Consider the following 23,520-nt stretch of genomic DNA (forward strand, 5'->3'; position numbering starts at 1 on the left):
AACCAAACGAGCAAGATGGGCTGAATGGCCTCCTCTCGTTTGTAAACTTTCCTATGTTCTTTCACTCATATCCTTTTATCTTCCTTACAAACCAAAAAAATAATTGAGGTTTATTTCCTCACAACACTTCTACTTAGTACACGTGTGTCTGATTGGTTCAATCACTATTTGTTTTAAGTTACAAAAAGGTACTCACCCACAAAAAGGCTTCCAAGCCCAATGGACTCTTCTCTTTCTAGTCAGTGGAGCTCAGCACAGAAACCGCTTCCTGTTCTTGGAGTTTTGTATTGAATCAATATGCCAACAGTCCCTTTAAACATTAATTAATGTATTTATTTATATAAAGCTTACCGTTGTTTTTTTTGTTTTTTTTTAAGAGGAAGTAAACATGACCCCAAGTCCCTCTCCTCTCCTCTCTCACACTCAAACACATTTCCTAATCAGCACACCTTAATTGATGCAGCTGGAGGGTTCATGGTGTTCCAAAAAGGCAAGCCCCTTAAAGACACAGCGCTTCTCCAAATGCAATGCCAGAAGTTTAGAGCTTGGAAAAATAAATATTCCTCACTTCACAGTTTATAAAGAAAATGAAATACCTGAAATGTATTCGGGACTATATAACAGTTGCATCTACTTGTACAGTACTACTATAGTAAAGACAGGGTTTATTAAAAGGGTTTATCTACTTGTACAGTACTACTATAGTAAAGACAGGGTTTATTAAAGGATTGGGATCCACTGCCATTGGACACATACTGTACAACACAGCTTTGTTGTCATTTTTTTATTTCAGCACAAAAAGGTTCAATTAACGGCATTTACAATCTTACATGAAAATTTAAACAAAACAACATTGGTAATAAAATGCATTACTGAACATCCCATATACAGTTAAAGACACCATCTTACTAACCCCATTGATTTTACACCATTAAAACAAAAGTAAGAATTAGCAGAGAGAAAGACAATCGTCTGTGTTTATCTAGGATCCTACGGCAAAATTAGAAAACCTGTTTGTAAAATCCTAGCATTTAATATGCAAAAACTCCTAGTCATTCAACCTGTGCTGATGAGAAATGTAAAACTAGTCACAATTAAATGCCACTTCAAAGCAGCTGCAAAACAATTCCAAGCAAGCAAGAATCACATTTGCTGGCTGATTTTTTTGTCAAACAGGACATTATTTTGACACCTGGCAGAGCGAACAAAAAGCAACAAGGGAAGGAGTTCATATGACCTTACCAGTGTCCACTCTTCTGAAGAACACCTTTTAAACTACTACAATGTGTCAGATGCCAACAGTGTTTAATAATTTATATAAATAAAATACACCCTCCGTTCTAGATCTGTTTTTACCTCCATTATAACATTACAGGGACAGAAAAGTACAGATCAGGACTATCTACAGCCTTTTTCAATGTGCATACCTAAGAAATGTGTTGTTAAATATGCCATTCATTAAGACACCACCTTAAAAACACTTCAACTGCTTTACAAAAGAAGAATACTTTCAGCCAAAATAGAATAGGTTGCAGTCACAGGAGAAAGTATCACTTTCTTGGCTAAACGCCCAGTGCTCAAATTATACCCAAATAAAAGTACACAATCCATTTATAAAACTTTTAATTTAGTGAATGCAGTGTCTTAAATTCCCTTATAAAATAAGAAATATTTCAATGATTACACAACTGAACCTAGTCCTGTCCAAGGAAAGCAACAACAGAATGGTGGTTTATTCAGAGTATCTGTGATCCTATCAAGTGTTTCTCTGACTAGGTTTGCTGCAATCCTATGAAAACTGTTCTTACTGTGCCGTATACAGGAAAGTTATGAACTGGCCTTCTCACCATTTAGGGAAGGGAAAAGACAAGTATAGCAAACAGCACTGAATTCAACACTCGATTTAAACTTTTAGCATGTAGCCCCTTATATCACTGTGTATGCGGTTGTCCTTTTTTTTAAGCAGAAAAAAGCTAATGGGATTGTAAATACAGACTGCTGAGCTAACTGAAGCAACCTGGTGTTGTAAATGGATAGCTCCACATCAGACTGCAGCTCCACAAATGGAAATGTACCCTGTCTGTGCAGAACAGCAAACACCAACCTCCATTTGAAGCAGGATATGCTTTCTATTAGCACTTCAATCAAACACAAGGACCTCTGCAGATGAAATGACAAAACACATTCTTATAACATGCAGCACTCCTTAGGCAATACTGACATCAGATTCTTTTTTTTTTTTTTTTTAATTAATTTTTTTTAATAAAAACTCACTTCTTTTGGGGAAAATGGTATCAAAATGACCAATAGATTTGATATAGTCTGCAGTTATTTAACAAGATCTATAAGGCAGATACTGCATTGCTGTCTTTCTTCAGGCTGCTTGGTGTACACCATTAAACATCAGTACATTCATGTTAATATACTTTAACTGTACTATATTGCAGCAGAAAATGCATCTTTAGACACAGACATGTCTACCTGATGCAAACCAGGATGTTAAAAGATGTGCACCAACTCAGCTCAGACACAACACAAAATAAATCCTCTACAAATACAACCCCAGCATGTACAGTATCCACCAAGTGCAGATTTCTTTAAAAAACAGGACTAGATAATGTTCAGCTTGCTTTAAACACACTGTATATCTAATGCTGTACAGCAGGCTTCCTCTACAATAAGCTTTAAAGAGTTACTTTAATATATATATATATATATTCACAAATACAGGGGGAAAACATGAATCCTATTACAACACAGCAGTTTGACCCATTCTAGTTAAGTAGGCACTTTTAGGTTAAAGTAAATAATACCTAGAAAGGTACAAAACTGTCAAGGAGTCATACTTCATCCCCTGTATATTTATAAGGAAAAAACATGAAACACGTCATACAAACCTCAGAACCCCACACATTTTGAGACATTTTTACATTTAGCCTATTCTGAAGGACAGCAATTCCACTTCCAACAGCAAAGCCATGTTTAAATACTGCCAAACTGAGCTGGTATAGAGTCTCCTTGGCATTATGGATGATGCACCTCTTGCTTGAAAGCCTCTATATTAAAAAAAAATTAAATAAAATACTGTTGCAAAACAAGTTTTTTTTTTAAGCCAACTAACGTGCAATAGTAGGCTTTGCCAATTGCATAACTTTGCTAAATCCCTTTTCTGTCAAAAGCAAGACTACAACAGTCCGTTTGCTTGAGAGCTTACACAAATGTCATTGTGAAATACCTGTCTTTCACATTAATAAGTGTTCTGCTTTTCCTTATAGGCTCATTCTGGGAGGCCACCCCGAATCAGATGGCAACTAAGGTTTTCCAGCCAATAAAAATGGCCGGCTTAATATTTTTTAAACGTTCCTTACTTTTCTAGCAAAACGAATACATCTGCTTATTTGTAATCCTTCATTACAGATGAATATATAAGCTTTTATTTTCAAAGAAATATCTGATTGATACCACACAGGGTTAGCAGTTTAATAAATCAGTGGCAGTGCTAAACAAAGCAGGGCCGGTCACTGTCTGCTGGCTATGCCAGTGTCACACAGCTCAATCTAGCGTTCCTGTCTTCCATTTCTCTTCACTGTAGAAGAGGACTTCCCAAACCAGAATATAATAATGGCACGGTCACCACAAATGGTACAGAACGTACACTCTAATCCAGGAACAGTAGCCATGCTTGTTAGGAGTAATGTCTCATCCCCTTCAATACCACGTAAGAAAATGAAGAAGCAAAATCTGCCTTTAAACAGCTATTTGTTCAATCAAAAGGCAAATTCCTTCCTCACCCATAACAACGTTTAGATTTTCAAGATATTTTAAACGGTTACATCTCATGATTACATTGTCTGTGTTCTTTCAGCATTGTACTGTATATTACTCCCCCTTAGCACCTGCACTAACAAACATTGGACTCCCCTTAGAAATAGCTCACCCTTTGATAAGAGACTAGAGAATATGTGTTCTATAACTGAGTTCCTTCTTGGAACTCCAAAAGGGGGGAAAAAAGAGGGAAAATACATGAAGGAAGATTGCCATCACCAATGATTTGCCTTTTTAAAAAAAAAAAAAAAAAAAAAAAAAAACTCATTCACTTAAATCAGAATTACAGGAGTGTCCTTTGGGGGGGAAATGGGAATGAAGCTTTAAAAAATGCTGCAAATTCAGTATGCTAATTTCACTGCTGCTGTGGAAGCCCATTCCCAAGGACGCCAGGTGCCCAGAGAGGTTTTTGTCTCCGTTTAAAAATCCAATATTTTGCTGCTTTGGATGATCACTTTTTTTAAAAAGAAGTTAATCCAAGTACACTGGGTGAGGTCAGACATGGTATCTTACAGCTGCCATCAGCTATGTTCTTTTCTTTTCACAGCAGCTTTACAAAGTGGCATACTGACTTTATAACCACCCTGCATATTAAAACAAAAACAAAAACACTCCTGATATTAAGACCAAACCAAGTCAAAGATAAGTAGGCACACAATGCTTAGAGTTATTTTACTTTCATGAAAGTGCATCTTTTTAAAATAGGCAGGAGGGTTGTGACGGGGATCTGACAGGATGGCCAGGCCCAGCCCCGCTAGTTCCCCTGCTGGAAGGCGTTCTGGGCCGCAGTGGAAGCAGCTGTGGAAGCGGCACTCTGGAAGGTTCTGTTTGTGAAAACGCCCTGTGAGAACTCCTCCTGGGCCTTCTGGAAGCTGGCGCCGGTCCGTCTGTACTTCGAGTGCACCTGAAACGCACCAAAGACCAAAAAACAGTTACCCCAAACCTATCAGGTGATTCAAATGTCTGTTTATTAGTTTCTATGAGCCTCTTTTTATCTGGTAACATAATATACATCAGTAAAGTAAAACTTATATAAATCACAAACACATTTTCAAATTTCTCCCAAGAACATGCTAAACCGTCTGTGCTTGGTAAGGTGAAAGTGCTCTGCTGAACTCAGATTACATACCATCTTTAGCAGGATGATTGCCATGACCGCACAGGCAGTGAAGAAACCAGCCACCACCATCATGATGATAGCTACAGCATTGTTTGTGCCAATCACAGACAAGGCAAGAATCCAGCCACTGCAATCAAACAGTGAGAACAACAAATATTGTTAAGGTATCAGCGGAACAGAAACCCTCAATCCTCACACAATGATGTCAAAAGAAAATAAATACATAAATATATAGTAATAGCAGCACCCCAAATGCATGTATACATGAACTAGAATTGAAATTCCATGATAAAGGTTCATGTTGGTATCCACATGCATTTTACTATATTAATATTCATGGGATTTATTCTCATCTGCACAATGTAGAAAGCACACTTACAAAGAATGATACATAGAAACGGTGCCTATTACTTGGAGAGAGTAGCCAGAAGAATGCTCACACACACACACACACACACACACACACACACACACACACAAGAAATGTGTGGATTCTCAGTACCCCATAGCACACTCACCTGTTACCCCAGTAGGGGATGCCAACTGCCTGGATAATATAGACAGCAGTTTGGATGAAAAAGACGAAAAAGAAGAAAAAGAAATTGAAAGAGCTGTCAGACCTGAAAAACAAACCGAAAAAATGGTCAATTAATGATAATTTATAATATTTATAAAGCTCAATACGCAATCTGATTGGCAGGACTAAACAGTAGCACTCACCTAAAGGCTTTGTAGACAGGCCTGTACCAGCAGACGAATGCACAGGGGGTAAAAAGAACAAACCACAGGATTGCCAAGCCAAAATCAACCCCGTTGCTGCTGCTTACAGTGAATATTGCTAGGCATGCCAGCAAGTTCAGGAACAGAGTCACTGAATGAACTAGGAATGGAAAAAGAAAACTGCATTCATTATTTTTTTCATTTTTTTTTATTTAATTACATGTATTTTTTCTCCACGGTATACATTATGTACACATGAGTGCATTATCTCCATAATTATTGTTGTAAACCATACTGGACCATTTTCTGGCTGTACCAAATTCACAAATAACCACACGCTATGGACAATCTTGCACAATGAAAAGTTCAAACAAACAATTTGACTTTGTGTAATGAAAGTTCACAATGCTAAGTAAGTGCTCCATTTAGTAAGCAATACAGAATGTACTAAAATAAACAGCCCAAGTAACAAAGCAAAATAATAGGAATGGCAGCTCTGACAGAATGGTAGTAAACATGAAATAAAATTAATATCTGAAAAAAAATGTAAAGAGTAGTAATCAACCAGAAGAAATATGTATTAAGTATGCTTTGTTCGCCGTTTCTAAAATATATCTTTTTGGATCCCTGCAGACAGATTTATTTCAATGAATTTGTCTGAAAGTCTATATCAAATTCTTAGTGCTTCTTGTTTTGCTCAGGCTGGTAACAATGATTTGATACATTCGTATATGAATACATCAATGAAGCTTGTACTTACACATCCACAGGTAGTACATCATCTTGCATGTCCTCTGGAAATCTGGGGGAATTTCCTCAGCAAAGTCCTGGTAGAAGCAAGGCTTCACTGGAAATATCCTTGGAAGAGGGGGCCAGTTATTTTCTTTGGCTGTAAACAGAGATTTGTCTGAAATCACTATTCTTAATTTTTTTCTTTATCGATTTATCATACAGTTTATCAACCCTTCTGAGCCCTCTCTTCACCCACCAAACATGTACTCCAAACGGCAGCAATTTTACAAGATGAGCCACTGGGGACCCCTATTTGTCTTTTCTATAAAAGGTATTTTTTGGCCGTACAATAAAAGACTTCCATTTGCCTATCAATAAAAAACACACATTTTCTTACAAGCCACCTAAAACGTATTCTCAGACTACAGAATCTGAAAACTGAGCACACTGCATGCTTTCTTTGCAGAAAAACAAAGTGCACTCACTAGAACCCGAACTCTTGTTTTGGATTTCCCGTTCCCTGCGGTCCAGCTCCGCTGCTTTCCTCTCCAGCTCTTCTTGTTGTCTCAGGAGGTTTACCTGGGCAGCTGAAGCTGTGGCCTAGTAGTAGCGTAGAAAACGTAAGTTAAGAAAACTTAAGAATCAAAAGATCCAGCTATGTACCGAATATGAAGACATTATATCAAAGAGTGCAGTCACTATCTAGCTCTGATCTAAAAAGTCAAATGACCTCAATATGGCAGTTTGAATACTAACATCCCATAATAAAATCAGTGAGCCGTAGGGGGGATTAATTATTCTGCTTCTGAACAGGCTGGTAAGTGACTAAATCATCCTATCTCTGAACAATTTAATTAATTATGACTATAAATAAAACTGAAGACTCATTTCGGAGCTTACTGTACTTGCACATGATTCTCTCACCTTGTCCTTCTCTGAACTAAAGTGATCTGATATTAATAACCGTGTTCCATAATACATGTCCACTGGCCTTGAGTTTGCAATTAGATGCCTGACCTTCCTAATCAGTAACACCTGTAATACACAACTGCTTGGAATTTACTGACATTCAAAACGTTAAGCTGCCAGCTGCCAGGAAGAAGTAAAGTTAATGAATGTACAGATAAAATCCATACCTCTGACATCTTTCTGAACAGAGTGCTGCTATACCATTCCAAATACAACATGCAATAAAAGTGTTGTTTTTAACATTACAGCAGTTAACTCTCACTGACAAACAAATGGATGTTCCTAGAACACTTCTGTGCTCCCTTGAGCTTGGGGGGCAACTGTCCCTCCTGGGAAAGCTTTGCAACTCCTGGACTAATAATGCTACAGAGGTATTCACTAGTTTAATGCAATCTATTGATAGATTAAGAACTGTCCTTTAAAACACTGTCCCTCTTGTCACCTACAAGTAAATAAAGGGCCACAAATATATGAGAGGTGAAAATAACAAAAAGTAAATATAATGCAAACTCATCTATTAACAAAAAAATGTATCTATTAACAACAAAACAACATACCTTAAATTGAAATTCAATTTACTCAAGGACAAAAAACAGCATACCTTAAATTTAAATTCAGTTCTTTATTTGAGCTGTGTACAAAAAAAAACAGCTTCCCTTAAATGGAAATTCAGTTTACGCAAGATCTTTATTTGAGCTTTGTACTTTTGCTCCGCAGTTTATTTAAATACATTTTATTTGAACTGTGCAAGCAGTGTCAATCATTCCCCTCAGCCTCGCCCACTTCCATCGAGGAAATAGGGGCTTGCTCTTGCTGTCTGCTGACACGTTCAGCCAATCACAGCTAACTTTAATTGGAACCCAAAACTGACACTCAGCAGATGATGCGTTCTGGATGGGGGCTCTGAGCTTTACAGAAGGAACGGGTTCAAGTTAATTACTTATTCCTGATTCGAGGGCTCAAGTTAGTTACTTATTCCTGATTCGAGGGCTCAAGTTACTTATTTGCACAATTATGTATTGAATATTAGCTCTCATTCTATAAGGGGGAAATCACACAGATAGTCTGGATGTGCCACCTCAAACAGGGTATCATTTTAAAGCTTGAGCATTTCTCTTCAACATAAAGTAGATTGCAGAGTGGCACAAATAGGCATTCACAGGCTATGCCATGAAATACACACACCCTTCTTTTCGTGCATATTAGTGAACATTGTGAGGTTTTGCCACCTCAAGCAGGGTGTGATGTTGAAGGTTAAGTAATTGTCTTGCGAATAGAGTATGGTGCGTAGTGGCATGTACAGTACTATTTAGTATGAAAATTAGAGCATTTATTATGAATTATTTTGCTCAAATTGTGAAATGGAAAATATCAAACAAGCAAAGAACAAAACAGTAAAGAAGAGGCAGCAGAGACAGAGACAAATGTAAAATCGCAGCTTGAGCAGCACATTTTAAATCTGTTCAGGAACTGTGCATTTGCTCAAAGCACATTTCACAATTTGATTACATCACTTTACTCAAAGACCAAAGAAGCTGTCTCTTTTCTGTTTCGTTCTTTGCTTGTTTGATATCTTCTGTTTCACCAAAATAATTTGCACAAAGACCAAACCTTTCATTTCATTCTTTGATAATTTGTAAAAGCTCAAATCGCGAAATGGTTATTTGTCAGTGATTGACCGCATCCTGACTGAGTGTAACACACACACACATATATATATATATATATATATATATATATATATATATATATTAAGGTCAATATACATTTCAAGCTCATATGTTTGGGAAGCAAATATTTAATAAATACAAAAATAATAACATTTTGGAATCTCACTGCATCATGCTATAAAAAGGACTTTTGACAAAACTGTTTGTTATTTTAACTTCAGCCTTGAATCGGGAATAAGTAACTAACTTCAGCCCTCAGCTACACAGCTCAAATAAAGAATTGAATTTCAATTTAAGGTATGCTGTTTTGTTGTTAATAGATTCATTTTTTGTTAATCAATGAGTTTGCATTATATGATTTACTTTTTGTTACTTTCACCTCTGATGTAACTTACAACAACCTCTTTATTATTATTAATATTTATTTCTTAGCAGACGCCCTTATCCAGGGCGACTTACAATTGTTACAACATATCACATTATTTTTACATACAATTACCCATTTATACAGTTGGGTTATTAGTGGAGCAATCTAGGTAAAGTACCTTGCTCAAGGGTACAACAGCAGTGTCCCCCACTGGGGATTGAACCCACAAACCTCCGGTCAAGAGCCCAGAGCCCTCTCATACAAATATACTACAAAAGTGCAAAATCAAGCTGCTGCATGACCTGATGATTCCACAAGAGCTGGCTTAGATCTCACATGGTTCCTCCTGCAAAGCTCAGAAGTGGGCATGAAAATGATGATCAGTGATCAGAGTTGGTTACCCTGATTAGAAGGCAGCACTGACCTGTGGGCTGGGCTCAACTGAAGGCTGCAGCACGGCTGGCTGAGAAGGTGCAATCTGAGCAGGAATTGTGGTCTGTGCTGGATTAGACTAGAGAAACAATACAAGAATACCATTAAAAATCTGGTCAACTTGTCAAATTCTGTCTGTTATAAAAGTTCAACCTGCATCCTTTCAAATCATAGTTTTACAGTAAAAAAAATTAATAAGATACTGTACAGAGCCAGACCACAAGAAAAAGAAAATAAATGATCTGTTGTTTCTTTGAGGAGTCTTACAATATATATGAAAAAAGAAACATACCAGCTTGGAGTTTTCAGTAAATGGATTAAATCCTTCAATTCCATCTGAACTAGAATTGGTCAGCTGTGTAACCGAAGGATCCTGCAACAAAGAAAATTCAAATTACTATAACAGTACTGTAATTATCTAGAAAGAGGAATTGTGCCCAATTTGGGCAAAATCTATTGCATCTATGTATACCTTTTGTCCAAATAAAAACATAAGGTTTTAAAGTGTAGATATTTCATTTGGGCGATCCTAAAAAGCACACAGTTAAGATTACACATAACCTCTTCCCATGCTTAAATTAGCCTGCAAACAGAACTATTTGATCCTTGATCCTGGATTCTGAACACTTTGGACACTATTTTTCAGCTATGTATAACAGCTAGTTCCACCGTTGATCTGTCTCTGCTTCTCCTGAACTATAATAATACAGTCAACATCATTAGCATCGACAAAGTGGAAAATACTGTAGCTATTATTTGTTTTTTGTACTAGACTGTAGAAGGATTGTGTTTTGGTCCGAGTGACAGAGTGGCAGAATTCAAGGAGAGGGGAAGCTTGTGTTGTGTTTCTCCACAAACAGACAACACCACAGCTTCAATGAAGGTGGGCAAATAGTATTACAAGCAAAATAAAAGAAAAACTGCAGTTTTTGACTACATTCCAAGGGTGTGGTGTACAAACAATTAAGTCTGGTACTTGTATTACAATACAGTATCTCTCAATAACTAAATTAGGGCACTCCCTGTCTTACTGGTTTTACAACTGCACAGCACCACAGAATCACACCAGGTGGAAGACCAGTTTACTTTAGCTGCTTTTGTGGAAATACAGGGGAAATGAAGGCATGCTGATTTGGATACTAATCGTCAGTACTAAAAATCCTATAAAAATAAATAAAACGGCACAAAACCTCCCTGACTTTTTGATTAATAAATAATTGTTTTTCAAACTGCAACCATTCAAACGTCTCAATTGTATTGTACATCAGTGGTTCCCAACCCTGGTCCTGGGGACCCCCTGTGTCTGCTGGTTTTCATTCCAGCTGAGCTCTCAAAACTAGACCCTTAATCGGACTGATAATTTGCTTAATTAGACCTTTGTACTTGTTTTCAGCTCTTAAATAGCTGCAGAGTTCAAGTTACTTATAAAATGTTATAGCTAATTTGAAATCTGCAACTGTTTCATAGCTGAAAACTATTTTAAAAAATCTAATTAAGCAAATGATCAGTTCAATTCAGGGTCTAGCTAAGTAATTGAAAACCAGCAGACACAGGGGGTCCCAGGACCAGGGTTAGGAACCACCGCTGTACAGGATATGTGATCGTGTGCATATTTTCAATCTTGCTGATTTCATTTGGTCAATGCGGTCTGCGGGTTCAAATTTATTTAACAAAATGAAACCCCCCTGGTGACCAGTCATTCAGTCAAGTCAGGCATATAAGGTTATGATTAGTCTGGGTTTTAGTTATGAGTACAAATTGTAAAATTGGCCAGCTGCCTGAAAGTGGTACTTATTTGGTAATCCTGGTTTAACAAGAATGACTGTATAATACTGTATACAATACTATTACAAAGCCACTTGGGACCTTCAGTCTGCTGCTGTGGAATAACCTGCTTTCCATTACCAGGAGCTTATCCCCATTGACGTTTGTAACATCAGTAAGCGGGTGGTGACATGAACAGGTGTGATATGAAGTAGGTTTGACTGTACTTGTAAGAGCCCATCTAGTGGTACTCTAACAGTGTTATGTGCTTAACCTAGTTAATAAAGGAGAGGAACAAAATCAACATCGTGGTCGGAATAAGAAATCAGCTCCACTTCCTGTGCAAGACCTGGCCAGCTGCTGCACTATGCACGCCCTACAGGTAAACTAAGCTCCAGACAATAAGATGCTGGAATTGGTCACTGCCCAGTTCTACAAACAGAAAAGGTCGAATCAGGCACCTTAGTCTAATGTTCCTGGCCTAATAGTATCTACAAAACCATGTTTATTTCAATAAACAATACTTGAGAAGAAAAAAGTACTATACTGAGACGAAGAAAGGTAAAAGTAAAGGACACCAACTTGTGCATTACAGTAGCTTATCTAAAAATTAAATCAGAGGCTGTAAGAAAGCAGTTAATAAAGACATTGTACCTCAATAGATATAGATATATATATATATATATATAGATATATATATATATATATATATATATATATATATATATATATATATATAAATAATCAATCAAAGTGCTTGCTTTACAAGGATATGTTGAAGCCCTGCGTATCCTACAGCTTTGTGCTTTAAGTCTAGGTTCTGAGATCTAAGATAAATGCTATGGATATAGATATCATATCCTGATGTAACTATCACTATTATCTGCTGTATTATTGAATTGTGTTTTGTCACACTTGTACTTTGCTTGAACAAAAGTTATTGTATTTCTTGCTCTTATTGTATTACTTATTGTATTGTAACACTTGAAATGTATTTGCTTACGATTGTAAGTCGCCCTGGATAAGGGCGTCTGCTAAGAAATAAATAATAATAATAATAATAATAATAATAATAATAATAATAATAATAATAATATCGCCAACCCCACCCCACCCTTAAGCCTATTAATATCTACTCAAGGAGTGTGTGCCAAAACAGGTATGGGTTACAAGGTCAGAATTAGGCAACAAAGTTGCTTTTACACAGGGGCAAATTTGCAAAAGTATTTTATTTTAATTTAATAAATTTTTAATTGCACTCAGAAAAACATATATCAGCTTTGCACCTGGTGTAACAGATTTCTCAAGTTTCTGACTAACTCAGGCACTAATGAGTCAACTATCTTTTGCATCACTGTTTTATCACAACATAGAGCCTACACATCCTCATTCCATTCATTTTTTTTCAAGCCGGGCGTGTGCACAGGGTTTCACATTTGCCATAATGAATAAAACTATTGAGCCACATACAGTAAAGCCGCCGTCAGCATCATTTGTTTAGCAGATGGATCAGGACGTTACATGCCATTAGGAGCTTGTTATCCTACAGTAGCATGACAAGTCCACTAAAGCCCCTTTCATATTGACATGCTCTACTTAGGTCAGGACCCGGTGTCATGCAGGTCAGCTATGCTATTTCACACTGCGTTTGATAAAGCAGGGTTGACCTGGGTGACAGATGCAAGTAAACAATGCTGGTATCAATGCCCTGGAAGCAGATTGTTACAGACGCTTCCATCCAAGCTTCTCTGGATTGAACTGTCTCTCCAAATGTTACATACAAATACAATACATACAATAGTCCAGCAATCTAACATTTTAGTTCTAATAGTAAACACTACAACAATTACTGACTGGCTAACTGATAAACTTCAATTTTATTTTTTTTTCTACATAAAGCAAACATATACACAGTATATATAGTGTTTTCTTAATTGATTAATAAGAGTATGTGATCGATAAAATCAAATCACCTTGAGAGTTAGTAGGGTTTGAGAGTAGTGGTTTAAGAGTTAGTAGGGTTTGAGAGTAGTGGTTTGAGAGTTAGTAGGGTTTGAGAGTAGTGGTTTGAGAGTTAGTAGGGTTTGAGAGTAGTGGTTTGAGAGTTAGTAGGGTTTGAGAGTAGGGGTTTGAGAGTTAGTAGGGTTTGAGAGTAGGGGTTTGCGAGTTAGTAGGGTTTGAGAGTAGGGGTTTGCGAGTTAGTAGGGTTTGAGAGTAGGGGTTTGCATATCTATAGAACTACTTGTCCATGTGATGAAAGTTGCAAGCACCTTCGGTACTACTTATTTGTCTTAGACTTGTAACGTACATGTCATGGTGAGCTACTTTTTCCTGTTACTGATGGCTACAAATTAGAACTGTAGTCATGTTAGAATTGTAAGTCACTGGCATAACAGTTTATACTATAAACTATATAAATGAGTAATAAATCAGCACAGAGAAGGAAGTTACCCGCATTGTGAAATGACCATACATTTAAATTCATTTTAACAACTGTCTCAACAGAAATCAGTTGCAACTTAAAGGATCTGACCTCCTCAGTGGCAAGATGTCTTGTGCGATTATGATTAAAACCCCCAAAAATAATACAAGTAATATGTTGTTATATCTTATTCCCTAAACATTTTAAAACATTGCAACATAAAACTATACAGATAAGAACATGTCTTGCTAATCTAATCGACAGTGGTGATAAAGCTTTCCAGTACCTACAGTATCAGCAACATACTAGCATGTAACCATTATAATAACACAGACATGCTACAGTAATAAATAAGACAATCACTGACTACCAAATAACAATACATCACTTGTCTTGAAATGGAAGCGGAGACTACAAAAAGAATGCCACATTTCTTTGTGCAGTGGTCTCTATAAATCCAAAATGAAAGATTCTTACAGCTCAGAATAGAAAACCTATCCACATGCGTGCATAGCATCTACTGCCATGTATTGTACTATTTGCATAGCAACTGCAGGAAGCTGCAAATCTGGCTTGGTGTCCCCTGTATTCTACCGAGCTCTGCCTGTCACTGCCAACAACACTGAACAGTAGAAAAGTGTGTTCCTAAAAAGTGCAATAGCACTCTGAAATACTGTCGGGTGTCAACATAAAACAGCATTTTGTAATAGCCCTGCCGTTACAAGGCTTCCTTTTGCTTTCATAACAAGTTATCCTTCACTCCCTGCAGATAATTAGCCCACTAATAAACACAAACATTCAATTGAAAACATCATCACGTAAAAAGTGTTATAGTCTGGCCTTCATACAGTAAGTACCAAAGGGAATGTTATAGAAATTGGAGCTGAACTGAAGTACCACACAAAAGTACCACACATAAACTAACAGAAGCCTGGTCTTGTTGCAGGATTGAAGTATTTAAAATTTGTCGCAGGACCACCCAGGAATTTTGCAACCGGTCTCAACATTAAATCTTAATGACTCATGAAGAACAGAAAGACCAGCATTAACATACTCATTCATATATTATTTTCTCAGAAATGAAAATACTGCAACTGTTAAAACATGCATTCATCTAACTTTAAACTTCAGTACCTGGACTAGTTTAGCATTTTAATCTGGCTCATGAGTGATACTCATTTTAAAGGGTGTGCAGGGTGGGTAGCATGTGTCCTGAAAGACAAATCTTGCTTCGTGGAATGTAAACAAACTTGATTATCAACAAGGTCTGCTTTCTGAAAGTACATCAAAAACTTAAAGTATTGAAGAAAGCAAAAACAGACACCAATATCATGATTGTGGGACATTGCAGTTTACAGATGACAGATTACAACGGGATGTTCTGAAATCACTACTTGCGTAACAAAACTACATAATTGACCGATGAGGCATACAGCTGCTATTAGTTTATTTATATTTTTATTGTAACCTTTAATGAAAGGTAACAACCTGTGCAAGGCCCGATGTCTTGGAGGGTCTAGTACTGCCACGCTAGTTTGCAACTCATTTCATAATTATTTTATTGTCTACAATTGACATTTCAATGTGGTCTCACTGGATGTTAGCAATGAACTATGAATACATTTTGCTTGACCAGTGTAAATGAAAAAAGGTATCTAATGTTTGTTTACAATGCAGATACAATTATATTATTTATTCCCCAACAACTGTGGTTAATTTCTTCAAAGTAGGATTTTAACTGGTGCTAGCAGCTGATTTCGCTACACAAAGTTATTGTATTCGTTGTCCGTTCTCTAAAGGATAATACAAGATAAACAGTTGTTTTTTCCCCAAGGCCTGGTGGTGTTAAACTTCTGGCAGCTGCTTGTACAGGGTTTATTATCTGCACTAACATTTATACAGGAAATAACAACCCTCAAAAAGCAAGCTGCCAGTAAGATTTCGACAGGTTCCACAGTACTGACTTGCTTAACATGGTTACGACGGGAACAGTTAACCGCACTTTCCAGTTTAGGGCTTGTTATTCTCTAATTTAAACCGCAGTATAAAACTACAGTATTAGATTTACGGGGAAGAGAAAACTTTTTGAATTGGGTGACGGTGTACTTATTAAAACAATTGATAATGTAAGGGGTACATCTGTTTATTATGGCCATAAATTCATACACGTCATATCTATCGAGACTACTAGAGTACCGGCCTGAGTGATGAAGGTGTTTAAATATTTCTGCCAACTTTATATTATTATTAAACCCCGTTTTCTTATAAGGCCTATACAGAGTTTAAATAATCGATCACACAATCAACAAAACTATTGGGACTATTTCCTCTCCACCTGAATATACTAAAAGCATCCCCCCTTCGCCTCCCGATTTGCAGAGGGGTAAATATCTCGCTTATCTATTGGATAACAGCTTGTCAGTCATGCCACGTCGCTCGCGGAATATCTACTAGGGCCCAGCCCAAGAACCAACCCAACAGGTTTCGGTGCTGCGTACAGATGTGTTTAAGTATTTTAGTTTTAATTAATACATTTTAAGAGACTGAAATGTTTAAGACAGTACCTGAAACGGGTTGACGTCCACTGGGTCCGCAAAAGGGTTGCTGTCGAATCCTGACATGTTCGGTTGTTTATTTTGGCTGCCTGATACAGCATAAATATCCAGCTCTCTTTCGCACTTTCTCTGTTTGTTTCTTTCACCAAGCACAACTTCCTGGATACTCGCTTTTTGCGCATGCGTATTTCGGGTTTGACGCAAGGTCATGTCACTATTGGGTCAGATGGGGGGAAAGTTAGCGTTGTGACTCGGTGTACTTATAAAACAAAAATAATACTTCCATTGTTATAATATGTTTGAACCTCCCCATCTGTCGAAATTATTTCCATCCAAAGTTTTAAAATATATTTTAAAAAAAATTAAATTTTTAAAAAAATATTTTTAAAAAGTTGTTTTTTTCGGGTAAAAAATTGTTTATTTTCTACATACATTAAAAATAAGGAGAAATTTCATGACAGTTTGCACGCACATTTAAACTGGTCTGATTTAGGCAACCCCCGGTCAGCCTGATATAAAACAGTTCATTATTACAATATAGAACAATTTCCCATGTTTCTGTTGGCTTCATATATATTATATGGACCACTATTGCACTTTTTTTTTTTTACAGTGACTTTTTAACCTATACAACGATGGAGTGAGAAGTGACCATGCTTATACTAAACTAAAACCTTGTGGCTGCCCCATTTTAAACTTCAGAAATGTGAATTATATTTTTGTTCGTGCTCAGTACCGTACTATATGTCACTCACTGCCAAACATAAAACAGAGCTTATAACACGCGACTTTCTGGGCGTGTTAGCTTCTCTGACGTCTGCGGAGCTGACGTGACAACCGGCTGCAACGATGGAGGAAGTAAGAGGTCAGAATGATAATAATACAGCAGCTGTTATTGCATTTAAATATATAACCATCGCTTTAATGCACCAATTTAATGCATCGCTACAGTACGGTTGCGAAATTATTATGTGTTTAATATTCTATGTCGATATGGTTGTATTGTTTTTCTAAATAATGGGTAAAACTATGGGGGAAATGTCCTTTGTACCGTCACCGGATCAATACTGTTTTTTGCAAATATAATTGATATGTGTTTCAGTGAACGGGGATGTGATGGAATGAAAAAACGACGATGGTGCAGTAGCTGGCTGTCAATACAAGGGGCCGTCTGCAAAGTGCAGTTTTTAACCCTTTCATGCGTGACATATCGAAAATAGCACAACAAAAACATTTAAAGTAGTTATAGACACAAAATAAATATATTTTTAATTGACTTTTTTTTATATAACACACTATCTCCTACCTACACCCATCTGAGTATCACGCGTTTGCGTCTTCCTTATGTCCCCATATAAAGACTAGACTTTTTTTTATTTTATTTTTTTATTCTTTATCCATCGCCAGATGAGGTCGTGCATGAAAGGATTAAGCCATCAGCGTAAGAGTTTTTATCATGTGATTAGTTTTGCTTGTACAGTGTTTTCGGAGTTCTTGAATATGTTTTTTCCCTCTGTAGCTACAGTTCCTCATATATGTCCTATCATAGTTTGGTGGTTGGAAGCTAATCCCCCTCAGGACACTGTGGTACATATCTCTTTTTAATACATTAGGGTTTTTTTTTTATACTGAGTCCGTTTATAGCACTCATCTTGGGCTATCTACCTAACAACACTAGGTAGTCCAAGATTAGTCCTAATCAGGGTCTGTGAAACCAGCAGTCAATGAGGTAACAGTTTGTGTTGTTCCCACAGTGTTTCCTCTGTCCTGTGTGGTACAGAAGTACGCCTGGGGAAAGGTGGGGTTAGACAGTGAGGTGGCCAAGCTTGTCGTCAGTGGAGACCCATTGGCTGTGATTGAAGAAGACAAACCCTATGCAGAGGTAATGGCATTTTAAATGGCTGTTACAGTAAGTTGTTTAGCAAACTTACAGTAATTGGTGTTTTTTGCTTTTACGAAAAATGTGTGATAATTTGGGCTAAACAAATATTCATAACAATACTGTAATTTTAACTGCTCCTTAGTGTAACTGAGTTGTTCAATGCACTCTAAAATGTGGCTTTGCAATTGCTTTAAAATGGGGCTCATACGGTTAGTTTAACAGACCTTTCCTAAGGTAACATTAGTTAAAGATTAATGCTAATCAGGTCCATGAAACCAGACAATATCGTTGTGCCAGAAAAAAAAAACTATCAACCTCAAAACAGTTAGGAATTTGTGAGTGCTGTTCTGCTAATGAGAGGTAAATACATGTTTGTAAAGCCTTGGTTACTAAAGGTCTTCTGATTCAGTATGTGAAGTCTTACCTGCGTTGACTGATATACTCATGTTTTTTTTAAACCTGTTGCTTAACTTTTTTTTGCTTTGGTCTAATCGCTTATCACTATCCTCGGCTCAGTAATTGGCTTACTGCTTCAAAGGGATTTCGTGTGAATGAGTTGTTCTTTATCAAGGTTGTGCAGGGGTCATTAAAGCTTCTCTTAGCACAGAGGAGATGAGCAGAATTCCCTTTTCTGCATACAAAATTAGATCTGATATGAAGAGGTCACGATTAGCCCATAGAAACTGACAGTCTCATAAAGTACACCTGTCCGCTGTACTGCAGGAGACTGAGGTGTTTCGCATAGTTTATGCAAAATCCTCCTACCCCTTTTCATTGCAACATTGTGCAACTATGAACCCCCTGCTTAAGTACACTCACATGTTATTGCAATTTAAACCCTATAAGGGTTTGCATGTGTTCATTGAAAACTCAATATTCCTTAAAATTATGTAGCTCAGAAGCTGGGATTTGGGGGATTATAGTGGGATGGATTAATGGACAAGCCCTCATCGTTTTTGTTTATGGATTGTGACCCTGGAGCCATCTGCTGAGATCCTAATACACCTGCTTAGAGTAGCAGGGAAGGACAGTCATTGGAACTGTGTGCAGTTTTAAGAACACAGATCTCGGTAGTGGAAACAGCTTTATAAAGCCAGGGCTTTATAAAGATATTTTCCCTTTCCTCCCCCCCTTGATCAGCTGTGGATGGGTGCCCATCCCAAAGGAGATGCCGTCATCCGAGATAACAGGATTTCCCAGAAGACACTGGGGCAGTGGATAGAGGATCATCCTGGCTGCTTAGGGTCGAAGGTCAAGGACACTTTCCAGGGTCAGCTGCCCTTCCTGTTCAAAGTCTTGTCTGTCAACATTGCGCTCTCCATCCAAGCTCATCCCAACAGGGTAAGCACTACGCTGGCAGTACGATAAGTTTTATTGAGGAAAAACAGTCGACATGAGCCTGTCAAGGCCAAACATGAGGTGGAGGCTGGGCAGGAGGAGGTAAACTCAGAGCCCGACACTGACTTTAAAGAGAGGTTTAAATGGAACTAGCTGGAATACTATTGGTAGCTGCCACTGACTGAAGGTTGACATGATGGTTGCAGTGATTTTTCTGTCAATCATATGATCATATTTAGAGATGAATGACAAGTTTCCTGTTTGAAACCTTGCATCGCTTTACATTCAGCACAAAGTCTGGAATGGATCACTGGACACTTGGCCATTGATTGACTGAGAGTTTTTAACAGTTAAAAACAGAAATCTAGAGAAACTATGTCCCTTTTGTGTAGCAGTTATATGATTTGGATAGCATGGCTTTTTATTTAGCCCTATATATTGTTTTTCAGTTTTCTCCTTTTTATTTTTCTGCAGGAGTTGGCAGCAAGGCTCCACACTCAGTTCCCTGAGCATTACCCAGACAGCAACCACAAACCTGAAATGGCCATCGCACTCACCCCCTTTGAGGGGCTCTGTGGCTTCCGGCCTGTGGAGGAGATCGGAGGATTTCTAAAAAGTAAGCTCTTGAGAAGTGTTATGCTGTTTATAGTGTAGTTTTCACAAAGGAATCAAACCATTGTACCGTCACAGAACAAACTACTTCGTTTGCAGGAGTGAGTGGGTTGACTTGCTGTTTCTTGCTTTTGTGGTTTTATATTTCCTCTCTGAAATTTGCACACAAAAAAACAGTCATTTGTTGTTATTTGTTTTGATTTAGTTTTTTATTTAACCAGTATAACTCAATGTACAACTTTCTGTTTAGACATCCAGTCAAACTGGCTTGAGAAACCAGCTGTGCTCCCTCAATGCATATCTCCATGAATTGAACTCCAGTGTTTCAATGCCTTGACTACAATGCTAAATAGATTTGACATTTAACAGTGAACAGAACGGTAAATTGGCAATAATTGTATTCAATTCTTTGTTTAAGCATTTTGGAACCAGGTACCATTAGGTTATTGGTATAATCTAATAAAAAGCACTTGATGTTTTTATCGTCAGTTTTGGAGTAAGCAATTGGGATTTCACATACAAATAAGGAAGAAAGAGGATTTCTGACATGTGTTTTTATATGAACTCTTTCAACCTGGTAGACCTGTATACAGGTATAGGAAATACAACTTCATCTGAAACTGCAGATCAGTAAACAAATCTATTTTTAAAATATGCACTTTTTGTTCGGTGTAGATCAGGATGGAATATAAAACAAATGTAAAAATGATTACACAACCTGTTCCAAGTGTGTGAGTTTCTGTCGGCCCTGTGCTTTTGCAGAGGTCCCCGAGTTCCACGCCCTGGTTGGGAACGAGGCAGCAGAAGAGCTGCAGAGCATTGTGGGAGACCCGCTCAGAGTGCCCGGAGCCCTGAAGAAGTGCTTCACTAGGATGATGAACTGCGAGAAGAAGGTGTTTGTCAACCAGCTTAACATTCTGGTCAAAAGAGTCTCGGAGGAAGGTGTGTGCTGACTGTCTTACATGTGGTGTGCTACAAGTAACTATTTGTCCTCGATCACAATACACAACATCTGTATAGCAGTACATGCAATTAATTGGCCCAGTAAATATTAATTGACCCAGTAGCGGCAGTAAATATTATTATAGATATTTTTGGTGCTGATTATACACTATCTTGATCCTGTGATGTTTTGCTTGTTGCATTATAAATTATGTTATGACAGTTCTCACTGTGTTATAGAAAGCATGTAAAATGTATGGATGAAAGATGAGGCGCCAGAGCTCAGAGATTTTAACAGGAAAGTGTGTAAACTCAAAACAGTTCAAGCTGTGTTGCCAGACTGATGACAGATTCGTTAGGAAATACCGGCACCTAGTGGTAGAACAATTAATTGCCTTAAAGACTACATTTTGGTTTGTTTTTATTTAAAATAATGATAAGTTATGTTATTGTTGAGCAGGTCATTGGTGTTTCTAATTGTTATATAGTTAAAGGAAACTTCCATTGGGTATCAAATAAAATAAGATTCCTGCTATGTTTTTGTGTGCTTTCTGCATTTTTCCCTGTTGAATTCAGACTTTCTCTATTTCTAGCGGCCGCAGGGAAAGATACAACCGGAAGTAATGGAGAATTGTTGCTACGGTTACACTCCCAATTTCCGGGTGACATCGGCTGTTTCTCCATCTACTTCCTGAACATGGTAAAGTTGGAACCAGGAGAGGCCATGTTCCTGGGAGCCAACGAGCCTCACGCTTACCTGTTTGGAGGTGAGAGCTAACCTTGCCCTCCGAAAAACTTTACCAGGATTTTCAAAGCGTTTACACCTGCCAGTAATTTAATCCTGTTTAGGACACACTGTGGGAAGGTGCCTTGTAGATGAAGATTCTGGAACAAAAGTGTTATAAATAACATAGATAATATCAGAGTGGTTTTTTAGGGTACTAGAATAAGCAGTTACGAGTCAGCACATTTAAACAATAGTGTGTGCCACAGTCCATGTCGCTGGTATTTTCTGGTCCCACACACCGAGGTTAACGGTGTTCTACTATTCTTCTCTCTTGCAGACTGCATCGAGTGCATGGCATGTTCTGACAACACAGTGCGAGCAGGTCTGACTCCCAAGTATATTGACGTCAACACACTTTGTGAGATGCTGAGCTACACTCCCGCTCCAGCCAGCTCCAAAATCTTCCCTGTGTCCCGGGACCCCTGTGATCCCTTTCTCTTCATGTACGATCCCCCTGTCCAGGACTTCACTGTCATGAAGATACAGGTAACCCACTACCTAAATACATTACCTTTCCCAGTTAAAAAAAAATCTTGACTGTGGGCCCACAGGGAGCCTGGGGATAGTTAATTTCATTGTGCTTCAGTAACCTTTACTGGTCAGGTGTCTAAAAAGGTGAGGCAGAGACACTAGCCAGGCTGGGCCTCCAGGGTTCAGTAGCTTGGATGCATTAATTGTTTAGGTTCGCCAGAAGAAAAGAGTGCTTAACGCTGATCTTCAGTCCTCGTGCTCGGTAAGTGGATAATGAACATAAATCTTGGGAGTAAATTAATTGGACATAAAAGAAATGTAAAAGCCTTGCGCCTCTTAATGTGGTGTGTGTAGTTAGCACCTCTAACAGGGGCTCTTGTGCCTTGCAGGTCCCTGCGTCGGTGAAGCAGTACACAGTGTCCCCCATTGACTCTGCCAGCATCCTGCTGGTGGTGCAGGGAGAAGCCACCGGTGCCTCTACAGCAGGCCTCTCAGAGATGAGCATTAAGAGCGGCTCAGTGCTCTTCATCTCCGCCAGCGAGAGCGTGTCTGTGCACATCACCTCCCCCGCAGGCATGCTGCTCTTCCGGGCCTGCTGCCTGCTGTAGGCCCAGGGGACACCAGGCCTGGGACTGTAGCTCACGTAGCAGTAGACCGGTCTTAGAACTGGACCGGAAAAAAAAACCAATTTAAATAAAAAAGAGATGGAAATAAAACCATGTGTAAAGGTTGAGCAAAGTGAACAGGAGTGGAATATTGAATGCATTTTGGGGGGTGTTTAGTGAATCCAGCAGTAGTTTCACTCCTTGAAGCACATGTAAACAAATTAAAAAATAAACATTAGTTTGATTCTTACAAAAATTCCTTCTTTGTAACAGCAGTTCTGTCCTAGAGTACTACAGCTCAGGAAAG

General features: G+C 38.1%; 2 protein-coding genes across 3 annotated transcripts; one reads left to right on the top strand and one right to left on the bottom strand.

Moving 5' to 3' along the window:
• Window positions 1-769: 769 nt before the first annotated feature.
• LOC131699111 (secretory carrier-associated membrane protein 2-like) lies at window positions 770-16,844 on the bottom strand. Its single transcript, XM_058994995.1, has 9 exons — window positions 16,586-16,844; window positions 10,128-10,208; window positions 9,828-9,914; window positions 6,883-6,997; window positions 6,426-6,554; window positions 5,666-5,825; window positions 5,464-5,565; window positions 4,955-5,072; window positions 770-4,729 (listed from the first exon to the last, which is right to left on the bottom strand). The coding sequence occupies exons 1-9, from the start codon at window positions 16,784-16,786 to the stop codon at window positions 4,580-4,582; spliced, it is 1,143 nt and encodes a 380-aa protein (XP_058850978.1). The 5' UTR covers window positions 16,787-16,844; the 3' UTR covers window positions 770-4,579.
• Window positions 16,845-17,063: 219 nt separating this feature from the next.
• On the top strand, window positions 17,064-23,469 carry mpi (mannose phosphate isomerase). 2 transcript variants are annotated; one of them, XM_058994993.1, is made up of 8 exons: window positions 17,064-17,441; window positions 18,331-18,458; window positions 19,599-19,799; window positions 20,271-20,412; window positions 21,171-21,350; window positions 21,944-22,117; window positions 22,415-22,623; window positions 22,998-23,469. In XM_058994993.1, the coding sequence occupies exons 1-8, from the start codon at window positions 17,426-17,428 to the stop codon at window positions 23,214-23,216; spliced, it is 1,269 nt and encodes a 422-aa protein (XP_058850976.1). In that variant the 5' UTR covers window positions 17,064-17,425; the 3' UTR covers window positions 23,217-23,469. The 2 variants fall into 2 exon arrangements, with proteins under 2 accessions (XP_058850976.1, XP_058850975.1); XM_058994992.1 differs by lacking the exon at window positions 17,064-17,441 and adding an exon at window positions 17,995-18,017.
• Window positions 23,470-23,520: the final 51 nt, after the last annotated feature.

Source organism: Acipenser ruthenus, chromosome 21 (assembly GCF_902713425.1).
Source record: "Acipenser ruthenus chromosome 21, fAciRut3.2 maternal haplotype, whole genome shotgun sequence".
Lineage (NCBI taxonomy): Eukaryota > Metazoa > Chordata > Actinopteri > Acipenseriformes > Acipenseridae > Acipenser > Acipenser ruthenus.